We start from the raw sequence: 12325 nt of genomic DNA on the forward strand, positions 1-12325 counted from the left end.
TGATGCAGGGTACCGGACTAAACAACAAATTACCTCTTAAATCCCGCAGCATAATCTCAAAACTTTTAGTTGAGCAACCACTGTACCTTGTCACAACACAACTGATTGGCTCAAACGCATTAAGGAAAGAAATTCCACACATTTTAAAAAGACACACCTGTTAATTGAAATACATTCCAGGTGACTACTTCATGAAGCTGGTTGAGAAGGCAAAGCGTGGCTACTTTGAAGAATATAAAATATATTTAGATTTGTTTAACACTTTTTTGGTTACTACATGATTCCATATGTGGTATTTCATGGTTTCGATGTCTTCACTATTATTCTACACGGTAGAACATAATAAAAATAAAGAAATGAGTAGGTGTGTCCAAACTTTTGACTGGTACTGTATATATATTTACTCTATATATTTTGCAGTTAACCTTGGAACATATTGGCAGGTGATAGTGACTGCTTTGTGTCGTCTCAGTCCTTTTGTTGTAAGAAAAAGATGTATGTAATCATCGAAAATATGGTATGTGCTCTGATTGATACTCGTGAAAATAATTTATAATGAAATAATTTCCAAAATGACAGTCATACAAGTGGAAAGATTAAAATAAAAGTCCCAAAATTATCATACATCATTTTTATCTGTAGAAAAAAACTTTCTGTAACTGTAATCATTGAAAATAAGTTATGTTTATATCTGATCATATAAAATATAGATCATATTCTGGGCTTCACCATAATTACCTGGTCAATCAATGTTCACTATATGGCTTTGAACTTACCTTTAACAGGTCATGCGGGAAAAAATGGATCAACAACATACTATATTTAACCACATATCTTTTTTCTCTGTTCGAAGACTGACATGTCAACCAAGCAACACAGTTTCTATCATAGGCTATTCACAAAGGAAAACAAAACAAAAACCGGTTCCTCAAGTTCACAACATATCGTACAGCATAATGCAACATAAGGTAGATTCACAACCGAATACAGTATGAATTGGTCATAGAAGACACTGCCCTTTCAATGCATGTTACATGACCAACAAATAATTCCCTTATAAAAATCGTACAGCAATTGAAATACCATTGATTGCAGCCAGATTTGATTTGATCATTCTCACACATAACACTAAAAAAGGCAGATATAATACCTAGAAAGTGATTAGAAAGGTGCAATGAGTGTAAACAGGTCAAATTAAAGTGGTGCTTTTTAAGTCATCTGACTGCCCAGTCTTTGACCATTTTAGCATCACATTCAGTCACAGTGGTCAATGGACCCCAGTTTGCACAATTCTCAAAACAATACAAACATAACACAAAAAAAACTTTAATAAAAAGTAAAACATTTACACATATATAAACACACACACTACCGTTCAAAAGTTTGGGGTCACTTAGAAATGTCCTTGTTTTTGAAAGAAAAGCAAATTTTTTGTCCATTAAAATAACATCAAATTGATCAGAAATACAGTATAGACATTGTTAATGTTGTAAATGACGATTGTAGCTGGAAACGGGAGATTTTTTATGGAATAAAGAAACGTCCCTTTTTCAAAAAAAGAAACGTCCCTTTTTCAGGACCCTGTCTTTCAAAGACAATTCGTAAAAATCCAAATTACTTTACAGATCCTCATTTTAAAGGGTTTAAACACGGTCTCGCATGCTTGTTCAATGAACCATAAACAATTAATGAACATGCACCTGTGAAACGGTCGTTAAGACACTAACAGCTTACAGACGGTAGGTAATTAAGGTCACAGTTATGAAAACTTAGGACACTAAAAAGGAGGCCGTTCTAATGACCCTGAAAAACACCAAAAGAAAGTTGCCCAGGGTCCCTGCTCATCTGCGTGAACATGCCTTAGGCATGCTGCAAGGAGGCATGAGGAATGCAGATGTGGCAAGGGCAATAAATTGCATTGTCCGTACTGTGAGACGCCTAAGACAGCGCTACAGGGAGACAGCTGATCATCCTCGCAGTGGCAGACCAAGTGTAACAACATCTGCACAGGATTGGTACATCCGAACATCACACCTGCGGGACAGGTACAGGATGGCAACAACAACTGCCCGAGTTACACCAGGAACGCACAATCCCTTCATCAGTGCTCAGACTGTCTGCAATAGGCTGAGAGAAGCTGGACTGAGGGCTTGTAGGCCTGTTGTAAGGCAGGTCCTCACCAAACATCACCGGCAACAACGTCGCCTATGGGCACAAACCCACCGTTGCTGGACCAGACAGGACTGGCAAAAAGTGCTCTTCACTGACGAGTCGCGGTTTCGTCTCACATGGGGTGATGGTCAGATTCACATTTATCGTCAAAGAAATGAGCGTTACACCGAGGCTGGAGCGGGATCGATTTGGAGGTGGAGAGTCCATCATGGTCTGAGGCAGTGTGTCACAGCATCATCGGACTGAGCTTGTTGTCATTGCAGGCAATCTTGTCCTCTTGCTCAGTTGTGCACCGGGGCCTCCCACTCCTCTTTCTATTCTGGTTAGGGCCAGTTTGCGCTGTTCTGTGAAGGGAGTAGGACACATCATTGTACGAGATCTTCAGAACAAGAATAGGCTGACGAGTTTCTGAAGAAAGTTATTTGTTTCTGGCCATTTTGAGCCTGTAATCGAACCCACAAATGCTGATGCTCCAGACACTCAACTAGTCTAAAGAAGGCCAGTTTTATTGCTTCTTTAATCAGGACAACAGTTTTCAGCTGAGCTAACATACTTGCAATAGGGTTTTCTAATGATCAATTAGCCTTTTAAAATGATAAACTTGGATTAGCTAACAGAACGTGCCATTGTAACACAGGAGTGATGGTTGCTGATAATGGGCCTCTGTACGCCTATGTAGATATTCCATAAAAAAATCTGCCGTTTCCAGCTACAATAGTCATTTACAACATTAACAATATCTACACTGTAATTCTGATCAATTCGATGTCATTTTAATGGACTTTTTAAAATTTTCTTTCAAAAACAAGGACATTTCTAAGTGACCCCAAACTTTTTAACGGTTGCGTATATATAAAAAAATGAAAAAAAGATCCACTTCAACACTGCTTTTGGCATGTTTTTAAAAGAGGTGTTGAGTGGGGTTTTGCATTGATGAGTCAGTAGACTATTTTCCAGTGTGTGGGCTGTTCACACTCTTTCTCACTGTCCCCACAGAAGCGGTTGTAGGTGGTTTTGGGTTCGAATCCCAATATCTCTCTCTCCTCGTGGATACGGAAGGAGAAGGTCGACACGGAGGTTCCGATAAAATACCTGGGAAATGGAAGGGAGATAGAGGGAATTCAATTCAGTACAACTTTATTAATCCATCCAAGAGCAACTAACAAAGAAAGACAAGTCACTTTTACAAGTATCAAACCAACAAGAAATATTCAACATAACAATACAACAATAGGCTTCACCTTCCCAAATACAATACATCATCCCATACAGTGAGGGAAAAAAGTATTTGATCCCCTGCTGATTTTGTTCGTTTGCCCACTGACATTGAAATGATCAGTCTGTAATTTTAATGGTAGGTTTATTTGAACAGTGAGAGACAGAATATCAACAAAAAAATCCAGAAAAACGCATGTCAAAAATTTTATAAATTGATTTGCATTTTAATGAGGGAAATAAGTATTTGACCCCTCTGCAAAACATGACTTAGTACTTGGTGGCAAAACCCTTGTTGGCAATCACAGAGGTCAGATGTTTCTTGTAGTTGGCCACCAGGTTTGCACACATCTCAGGAGGGATTTTGTCCCACTCCTCTTTGCAGATCTTCTTCAAGTCATTAAGGTTTCGAGGCTGACGTTTGGCAACTCGAACCTTCAGCTCCCTCCACAGATTTTCTATGGGATTAAGGTCTGGAGACTGGCTAGGCCACTCCAGGACCTTAATGTGCTTTTTCTTGAGCCACTCCTTTGTGGCCTTGGCCGTGTGTTTTGGGTCATTGTCATGCTGGAATACCCATCCACGACCCATTTTCAATACCCTGGCTGAGGGAAGGAGGTTTTCACCCAAGATTTGACGGTACATGGCCCCGTCCATCGTCCCTTTGATGCGGTGAAGTTGTCCTGTCTCCTTAGCAGAAAAACACCCCCAAAGCATAATGAATCATTCAGATGTTCATTGGCAAACTTCAGACGGGCATGTATATGTGCTTTCTTGAGCAGGGGGACCTTGCGGGCGCTGCAGGATTTCAGTCCTTCACGGCGTAGTGTGTTACCAATTGTTTTCTTGGTGACTATGGTCCCAGCTGCCTTGAGATCATTGACAAGATCCTCCCGTGTAGTTCTGGGCTGATTCCTCACCYTTCTCATGATCATTGCAACTCCACGAGGTGAGATCTTGCATGGAGCCCCAGGCTGAGGGAGATTGACAGTTCTTTTGTGTTTCTTCCATTTGCGAATAATCGCACCAACTGTTGTCACCTTCTCAAGCTGCTTGGCAATGGTCTTGTAGCCCATTCCAGCCTTGTGTAGYTCTACAATCTTGTCCCTGACATCCTTGGAGAGCTCTTTGGTCTTGGCCATGGTGGAGAGTTTGGAATCTGATTGATTGATTGCTTCTGTGGACAGGTYTCTTTTATACAGGTAAGAAACTGAGATTAGGAGCACTCCCTTTAAGAGTGTGCTCCTAATCTCAGCTCGTTACCTGTATGAAAGACACCTGGGAGCCAGAAATCTTTCTGATTGAGAGGGGGTCAAATACTTATTTCCCTCATTAAAATGCAAATCAATTTATAACATTTTTGACATGCGTTTTTCTGGATATTTTTGTTGTTATTCTGTCTCTCACTGTTCAAATAAACCTACCATTAAAATTATAGACTGATCATTTCTTTGTCAGTGGGCAAACGTACAAAATCAGCAGGGGATCAAATACTTTTTTCCCTCACTGTACATCGTAGATCTTATTTAGTGTTTACTTCACCCCTATTCTAGTATTTGTTGTATTTGCCCAACACCCCTTATTTTCTCATTAGTGGTACCTACAAGTCACTCCACTTCTATCAGCCAATCACAGTCTGCCATTCCCCATGCACCTCAACTGATTGCAGTTACATGCACACAATTATTGTGGATAGTCAGATTAATATAATAGTTTGATTAAAACGTTTACATGCCTTGCAAGAAGAACGATTTCCCTAATAATCCTGTTTACATGGAAACATCTGAAATCAGACTACCTGATGGCACTCTGATAACTGCAGAAAATTAGCAATCAAAATAAACGTGTTTACATGTCCTAATAATCCTAAAGATTTCTCAGAAAACCAGGTGTTTCTAATCGGCGTATGCTTACTTCGATTTTGACCGTACACCGATTAAGATAAGCAGAGTAACGTGTTTACATGACTATTGCATAATCTGCCGAATTATTACTGTGCATGTGTGTTACAGGGTTTGGTTTTTCCAGTTATGTTTTGAGATTGGACGTATAGCACATTAGCACGTAGAGCGCACCGATTGGTGTCACTTCGATAGTCAGTGTGTGTTACAACTGTGCTGGTTGCCATCTCATTGGTGGGAAGGTGTTTCACCTGTGCTGGCCCAGGTTCTATTTAAGAGTGGCTGGCCCAGTGCTCCAGTTGTCTTGAGCGATGTAGCGGGTCAACACCTTTAGTTGTCGATCGCTATTTTAAAATCTAGACAAACAATCCTTTTATCTGATCTTCCCTGTTTTCATTTTGCTCAACTTTTTGGTTTGCTTTCTAACTTTAAGTTTGGTGTGGGTTTTTCTTTTGTTTGCCTCTTCTTGGGCAAATTTAGTGGGTTTATTTTAGGTTCCAGTTGTTGTTGCTAGTCAACTTTCAGTGGACACCCCCATGATTGTCTTTTAGAACCTGTGCTAAAACCCCGCCTGTTTCGTTTTGGTTGTTGTCAGTGACACTTTGTTAGTTCCCCCTTCTGTTTGAACGACATATTTCGTTTTCTTGCTGGGGAACATAACAGTATGTAAACGTACTCTCTGAACCCCGCTCCTGTCTTTGGAGTGAGATTGTGGTCAGAAGAGGATGGACTAGTTGGACTGTTCCTCACCAATCTGTATTTGACCTGTGTTTTAGTGTGTGCATCTAATAGTAAGTACTGTCTGACATGTCATTACTTTAGTTGAGTGTTGCTAGTTCATATATACCATACCTATGTGGTATTTTTCTTTCATGTGTGTAATGCTACTGCTAGCCAGCTAAGCCAAGATGTTAGCTAGTAATGCTAGCTCGTTAGACCTGGTGTAGCTCACGTATCATTTCAGGGGTAATATTATCAGTTTCATATAGACTGTTTATGCATAGCCTTGTTTATGGACATTTAGAACATTTATGTAGCCTCATGCTACTGTACACTGTATTTAGCCTTATGTATGCATGTAGCCTAATTTAGCCTGTGACTTCCAAGTGGTGCAGTTACTATTCCACGATGGTCTTGTGCACAGAGCCTGGTTTCATTACGGTCACGTTTCTGTTATGTGTTTACCAGTAATTGGGCCTTTATTCTGTTAGTGTTTTTGGTTTTACAACTTATGTTATATCATGCCGTAGCAGTATACTCTTAAGGATTAACATGTGCACTTCAACAAAAGAGAAGCACAATAATGTCTGCATCATTTGTACTCATCACAGCTCCCTCCCTACAGTATGCACACATTGTGCAACACTTTCATCTGAATGGTGGAATATATACTGTAAGCACGCAGTGTGAGCTGGGAGCTGTACCTGGCATGTGCGCAGATCCATTGGTCGATGATAGCCACGCCCCCGTCTTTGAGTAGTTCCAGGTCGTCCCAGGTGGGCTCGAAGCGTGTCATCTCTGGTAACATCCTCTTCAGCTCCGCCAGCTCTGCACAGGACAGACATATGCCTCATTAGGAACACACTGGTCCTATTATCTAGGTCTAGGACAGACTATGTCGAGTAGGGTACAGACAGCATAAACCTGCCAAGCCTTGATGTAGGTATTCTCTCTACTGGGTAATAGGGTTGGGGTCAATTCCATTTAAGAGTCTAAGCCCTGTCTAAGTCGGGGGAGGGGTTCTACTGAGCTATATGGAATTGTTTTATGAAGGTCATACCAAGGATCATTTTGCTATTTGATTTAGAATTTTAAGAACCCTTGAAGAATTAAAATATAAACAATTATTTGATCAAATTATTTTTGGCCTCACTGCTATTAGCCAATACAAACACATTTAATAAGATTCACTACATGGAACAACAGATAGTGTCTGTCCTATATATGTGAGATATAAGAAAGATCAGGAAACATTTGTTATGCATTTAACCCTTTATTTTATTTAACCCCTTATTTTTGGCACTAACGAGTCTTGAGGCCTGTGGGCATCCTCGAGCAAAACATGTTTGTGAGTGTCTCCTTTCTACAGAGGGGTCATAATAGTTTGTAGGCTAAACCGTTTGGACGCTACAGACGATTTTGTGAGAAGACCGACTTTCGGGGATGTCTCATGGTCTGACAAACATCGCTCTAGCCCTGACATCTTTCACTGCAGATGCGGGAGTACAACAGGCAGATTTTTATGGGGATTTTTTTATTTTGCTAATTAGATTTCCACAGGGGGCGCAGACATCGACTGTGGGCATTCCAATTCCTAACAGCATTATTAGTATGTTATTTTCTTTGGGCTGCAAATATGAATCGCTTTATTGTCAACTCCTTCATCTAAATTCAACATCAATCTATCTCAATTGCACCAAAGTAAAACAGTACCTTCATCATCTGCATCTGTGGCCACAAAGACTCTGTCTAGTTTGGTTTTCTTCATGAGGCTCATGATCTTCTTCACAGCTCCTTTGAGGCTGGGCACATCCTCTCTGTGACCCCAGATAAAGTCCTTCCTTCTCAGGTGGACACCCAGGTACGGCCCCCCTCTGGCAGAACCCAGCTTATTCTGAGTTTACACACAGAAATGAATAACACCTCAAACCACACATGCCCAATCCAAATTAACCACCAACAGCAAATCATAACTATCCATACCTTAACATGTCCCCCCCATTAATTGTAAAGGTACAGTAGACCTACATGCTGCTAGTGCAGGAAGTAATCAATGTGGATGGATAAATAAATATAATCTAAATGTGCAAGAATTGGATGTATGTGAAGAGGTCTGAAAACCTTAATGAGAGTCCAGTCCTCGTTGTATACGGTCTGGTCCTGATCGTCTGTGGAGTTCAGGTACTTTGCTCGGAACTCATCCCCTAGGAGACGCAGGTGTTTGGCGAAGACCATGCTGCGGCGAGTCTAGAGAGGAGAAGGCACGAAAAGACAATGAACAAAATTGTGGAGTGTTAAAGCAAACAGGTAAGGACAATTCATTAAATTAGTGGTAATAAGGTACAATTGTGATGACAGAACAATTAAATAGCAAAAGGTTGAGGCATTGAAATGCCCAATTTAGTTAATCATCTTGTTACTACAGTATCTTATCTACACTGAACAAAAATATAAACGCATGTAAAATGTTGGTCCCATGTTTGAGCTGGATAGGTAAGCATAAAAGATCCCAGAAATGTTCCATACGCACAAAAAGCTTACTTCTCTCAAATGTTGTGAACAAATGTGTTTACATCTCTGTTAGTGAGCATTTCTCCTTTGCCAAGATAATCCATTCACCTAGCAGGTGTGGCATATCAAGAAGCTGATTAAACATCATGATCATTACAGGTGCAGCATGGTAATGCATAGCCCCATGTCACAAGGGTCTGTACACAATTCCTGGAAGCTGAAAATGTTCCAGTTCTTCCATGGCCTGTATACTCACCAGACATGTCACCCATTGAGCATGTTTGGTTTTCTTTGGATCGACGTATACGACAGCGTGTTGTAGTTCCCACTAATATCCAGCAACTTCGCACAGCCATTGAAGAGGAGTGGGACAACATTGTCACACTGCATGAGGCAAATAATGGGCACACCAGATACTGACTGGTTTTCTGATCTACACTCCTACCTTTAAAAAAAAAAAGTATCTAGAACCAACAGATGCATATCTGTATTCCCAGTCATGTGAAATCCATAGATTAGGGCCTAATGAATTTATTTCAATTCACTGATTTCTTTATATGAACTGTAACTCACTAAAATCTTTAAAATTGTTGCATTTTATATTTGTTCGGTGTATGATTGTAGGCTATCAACCATTACCAAACTTAAGCTACATTCTTTACAACATAACATCAGACTAACATTCCAGTAGTCCTTTCCAGCGTAGTGATCATGGAGGACAGTCTCTGCTCTATCCAACATCACTGACCTGCAGGGATATGAAAGGAAATACCAGTGAACATGTGCACATCTCATACAGTACATTCAGAATCCAATAAAGACTATGCATCTAAGTCTAGAATGTTTTTTTCGTTTTAGTTTAAAATTGGAATTCCACAGCACATGTCATATGGTTATATTATTAGTATTTGATTTGCCTAAGACAAGAAGATTTGGCCTAAATCAAGCATTCATAAGGGCTGGTTCCATATTAAATTATTTTATCTACCATGGCCAAACACAGACTTCTATTGACTCACGTTGATGTGATGTTGTTCTGCAGCAGTGGTGCCAGCATGGAGGCTTGGCCCTGAGCTGAAAGACAAGTGACGTTCACACACCTGGTTTCCTCATAGCCCCAGAACCAACCTCTATACAGAGGGAGAGAGAAAGAGAGGACAGGTTGTAAGGCCTCCATTAAAACACAGGGATATTTCTATGACTGCAACTACCCCATACTCACTACCCCACTATACTACTATTACTACTACTAACACATTTGCTTCCACTCCCATAACAAAACCTTTAGTAGCTGAAGCAAGTATTTACCTTTTCTAGTTCAACTTCGCGAGACATAGAGATAGGTAAGCACAGATGACAGACTGTTAGTTTCCTCGTGCCATAGTCCTTTGTGTCTTTGGAATGCATTGTGCTTTATCTATTGTGTTGCTATCCATCTCTGAACCTGGTTACTGTACCTGTAATAGCCCTGTTTGTCTTTGGAGTACATTAACCGCTCAACGCAGGGTCTCTCATCCACTTTCTCCTCCCATTTTCCATCCGTCCACCCTTCAGCGTAGTTCTGTAGCACCAGCACCTGCTCAATAAACGGACCTCCAGACTCTGGAGCCAAAAACATGGAAATATAAAATGTTACTTTAAGCCTGCAGGTACAATGTTTTATAACTTGTTATAAGTTTGTATGAGCCTTTATAACCAGGAATCATAATGCATTCTTATACCCATGGAACAATCATTAACAGAAGAAAATGGAAAGGAGCCAGGCGTCAGGGGAAGTCAACCAACCACAGCAACATGTAAATGTACTCAAACGTCTGAGGGGTGGTTCACACTGTAGTGTTGACCAGGGTGTTACTGTGCTGCCTCTGATATTTGCCTTCCACAATATCCTTACCAGCACGATCCCAGTAACTATGGTGGATGTATAACCAGGCCAGCACAGTACAGCTCACTTCAGCTCAGCTGCACTCACCGGCTATAAACTCCTCGTATTCTATGACTGGCACGTTGCCCTGAAGACTGGTGAGGCTGAAGAACTCTCCCCAGGGGATTCTTGTCTGGTGGATGTCTGGGCTCTGCCAGTGGTAGAGACGCCCCCAAGGGGGCAGCACCAGCACCCAGTCACCGTGTTTCCTCAGGGTCTTCACCAGGGACGCCATGCGGATGTAGACATCCCGACGCAGGTTGAAGCCCTCTGGTGGGTTGACATCGTAGAGAAGATACCTGGCAGTATAAAGTTATAGAGATAGAATATTATAGTATAATACTGTTGTGTTATATTGATGTGCCCGGCAGCCTGATAAACATGAGTTCTGTCAGAGCTAGAGCTACAGCTCCCAGGTACCCAGGGAGGCGCTTCACTCAGAGGCGATGAGGCAGACAACTGTAGCCTGCATTTTGAGCGTTTTAGTGTCATGCTTGCTCTGTAGGTTTAACTTAGCTACCACACTAAGTTACTTGGTGATAAAGACTTTATTCATTCGGTTTAAAATGTATTCTGGTTATAGAATATGAGTCCCACGTCTTGAGTTTTATTTTTTTTACAGATATGACTGGCACCACTGTAGAAAACTGAACTAATCTAGTCAAATGTTACCGAACTGAATAGATTAAAGCTAAATGCCTCCCTAATGCAATAGAGGCTAAAGAACAGAGCAGGCTAAATCTGTGTTTACTATTGAGTACGCTGCCGACGCTCTTTACCGTAAATCCCGTGCTGCTGCAGTGGTCGGTGAAAATACTGTATTTCCTGCACGGAAAGCATCTTCAATTTGACCCTCAGCGTCTACAGCTCTCAACCCGAGAACCACCAACCACATTTTGACTACAAATTTAAAAGAAAAAATCCACAACACGGGCGAATGAAATCCACTGCAGCTGTAGTCAGCCATTTTTTCGTTGAGGCACGCACTTCCGGGAGGGTGAAGCGTCTGTGGTTGCATAGCAACTGCATTTTGTAACAATTTGATACGGTATAGGTAACGTTACAGTATCACCTGCTGGAGGAGCGGCATGTGTCAAGGGGGTAGATTTTTAGCAACGCTTTTTTAGTTTCTTGTTTTTAGGCTGCTCAGTTATTCTTCCTCGTTCTCTTTCAATAAGTTGACATTAGTGCACATACAGTCAGAATGGAATACAATTTAGTTAGAACTTCCCATTCCAGAATACAGCCTAATTCCAGAAACATTCCATTTCACTATATTGACATTTTGGTAGAATATGGCATAGCTCGAATATAATAGAATAGGATCGAAAATAATAGAATAGAAAATATTCTACACATTTAACTTTCAGCTAGAGTAGCATATATCCTGTATCACATATTTTGGAACAGAGAAAATAATATATTAGAATAAGAATAGAATAGAATAGGTGTGTCATAACATAATTTGAGTTTGCTTATTGCAATTCCACCACTTGTCACTAGAGGACGCAATACCAACAAAAAAACTGCAACTGCAGGTCACAATTCGGGCGTTCCTGCATGTCAAAATCAAATAAAACTTTATTTGTCACATGCGCCGAATACCGTGAAATGCTTACTTACAAGCCCTTAACCAACAGTGCAGTTCAAGAAGAGTGAAGACAATATTACGTAGTGATACTGATGTGCAAACGAGCCGCAAAGTAAATAAAAACAGTATGGGGATGAGGTAGGTAGATTGGGTGGGCTATTTTCAGATGGACTATGTATCGCTGCAGCAATCGGTTAGCTGCTCAGATAGCTGATGTTTAAAGTTAGTGAGGGAAATGTAAGTCTCCAGCTTCAGTGATTTTTGCAATTCGTTCCAGTCACTGGCAGCAGA

The 12325-nt window shown here is 40.8% G+C and overlaps 1 protein-coding gene across 1 annotated transcript; it reads right to left on the reverse strand.

Moving 5' to 3' along the window:
• Positions 1–817: 817 nt before the first annotated feature.
• On the reverse strand, positions 818–11416 carry LOC111959329 (GDP-fucose protein O-fucosyltransferase 2). The gene is made up of 9 exons (XM_023980828.2): positions 11223–11416; positions 10492–10742; positions 9977–10121; positions 9539–9649; positions 9201–9267; positions 8130–8255; positions 7722–7902; positions 6713–6836; positions 818–3264 (listed from the first exon to the last, which is right to left on the reverse strand). The coding sequence occupies exons 1-9, from the start codon at positions 11408–11410 to the stop codon at positions 3111–3113; spliced, it is 1347 nt and encodes a 448-aa protein (XP_023836596.1). The 5' UTR covers positions 11411–11416; the 3' UTR covers positions 818–3110.
• Between the last annotated feature and the right edge of the window lie 909 nt (positions 11417–12325).

Source organism: Salvelinus sp. IW2-2015, linkage group LG36 (assembly GCF_002910315.2).
Source record: "Salvelinus sp. IW2-2015 linkage group LG36, ASM291031v2, whole genome shotgun sequence".
Taxonomy (NCBI): domain Eukaryota; kingdom Metazoa; phylum Chordata; class Actinopteri; order Salmoniformes; family Salmonidae; genus Salvelinus; species Salvelinus sp. IW2-2015.

Coding starts and splice junctions, on each gene's coding strand:
- LOC111959329 (XM_023980828.2), bottom strand. CDS start 11,410: ATGGCTGACTACAGCTGCAGTGGATTTCATTCGCCCGTGTTGTGGATT. Junction 10,122..10,491: donor ATACGAGGAGTTTATAGCCG/GTGAGTGCAGCT, acceptor TTTTGGCTCCAG/AGTCTGGAGGTCCGTTTATT. Junction 7,903..8,129: donor AGGACTGGACTCTCATTAAG/GTTTTCAGACCT, acceptor GTGTAAACTCAG/AATAAGCTGGGTTCTGCCAG.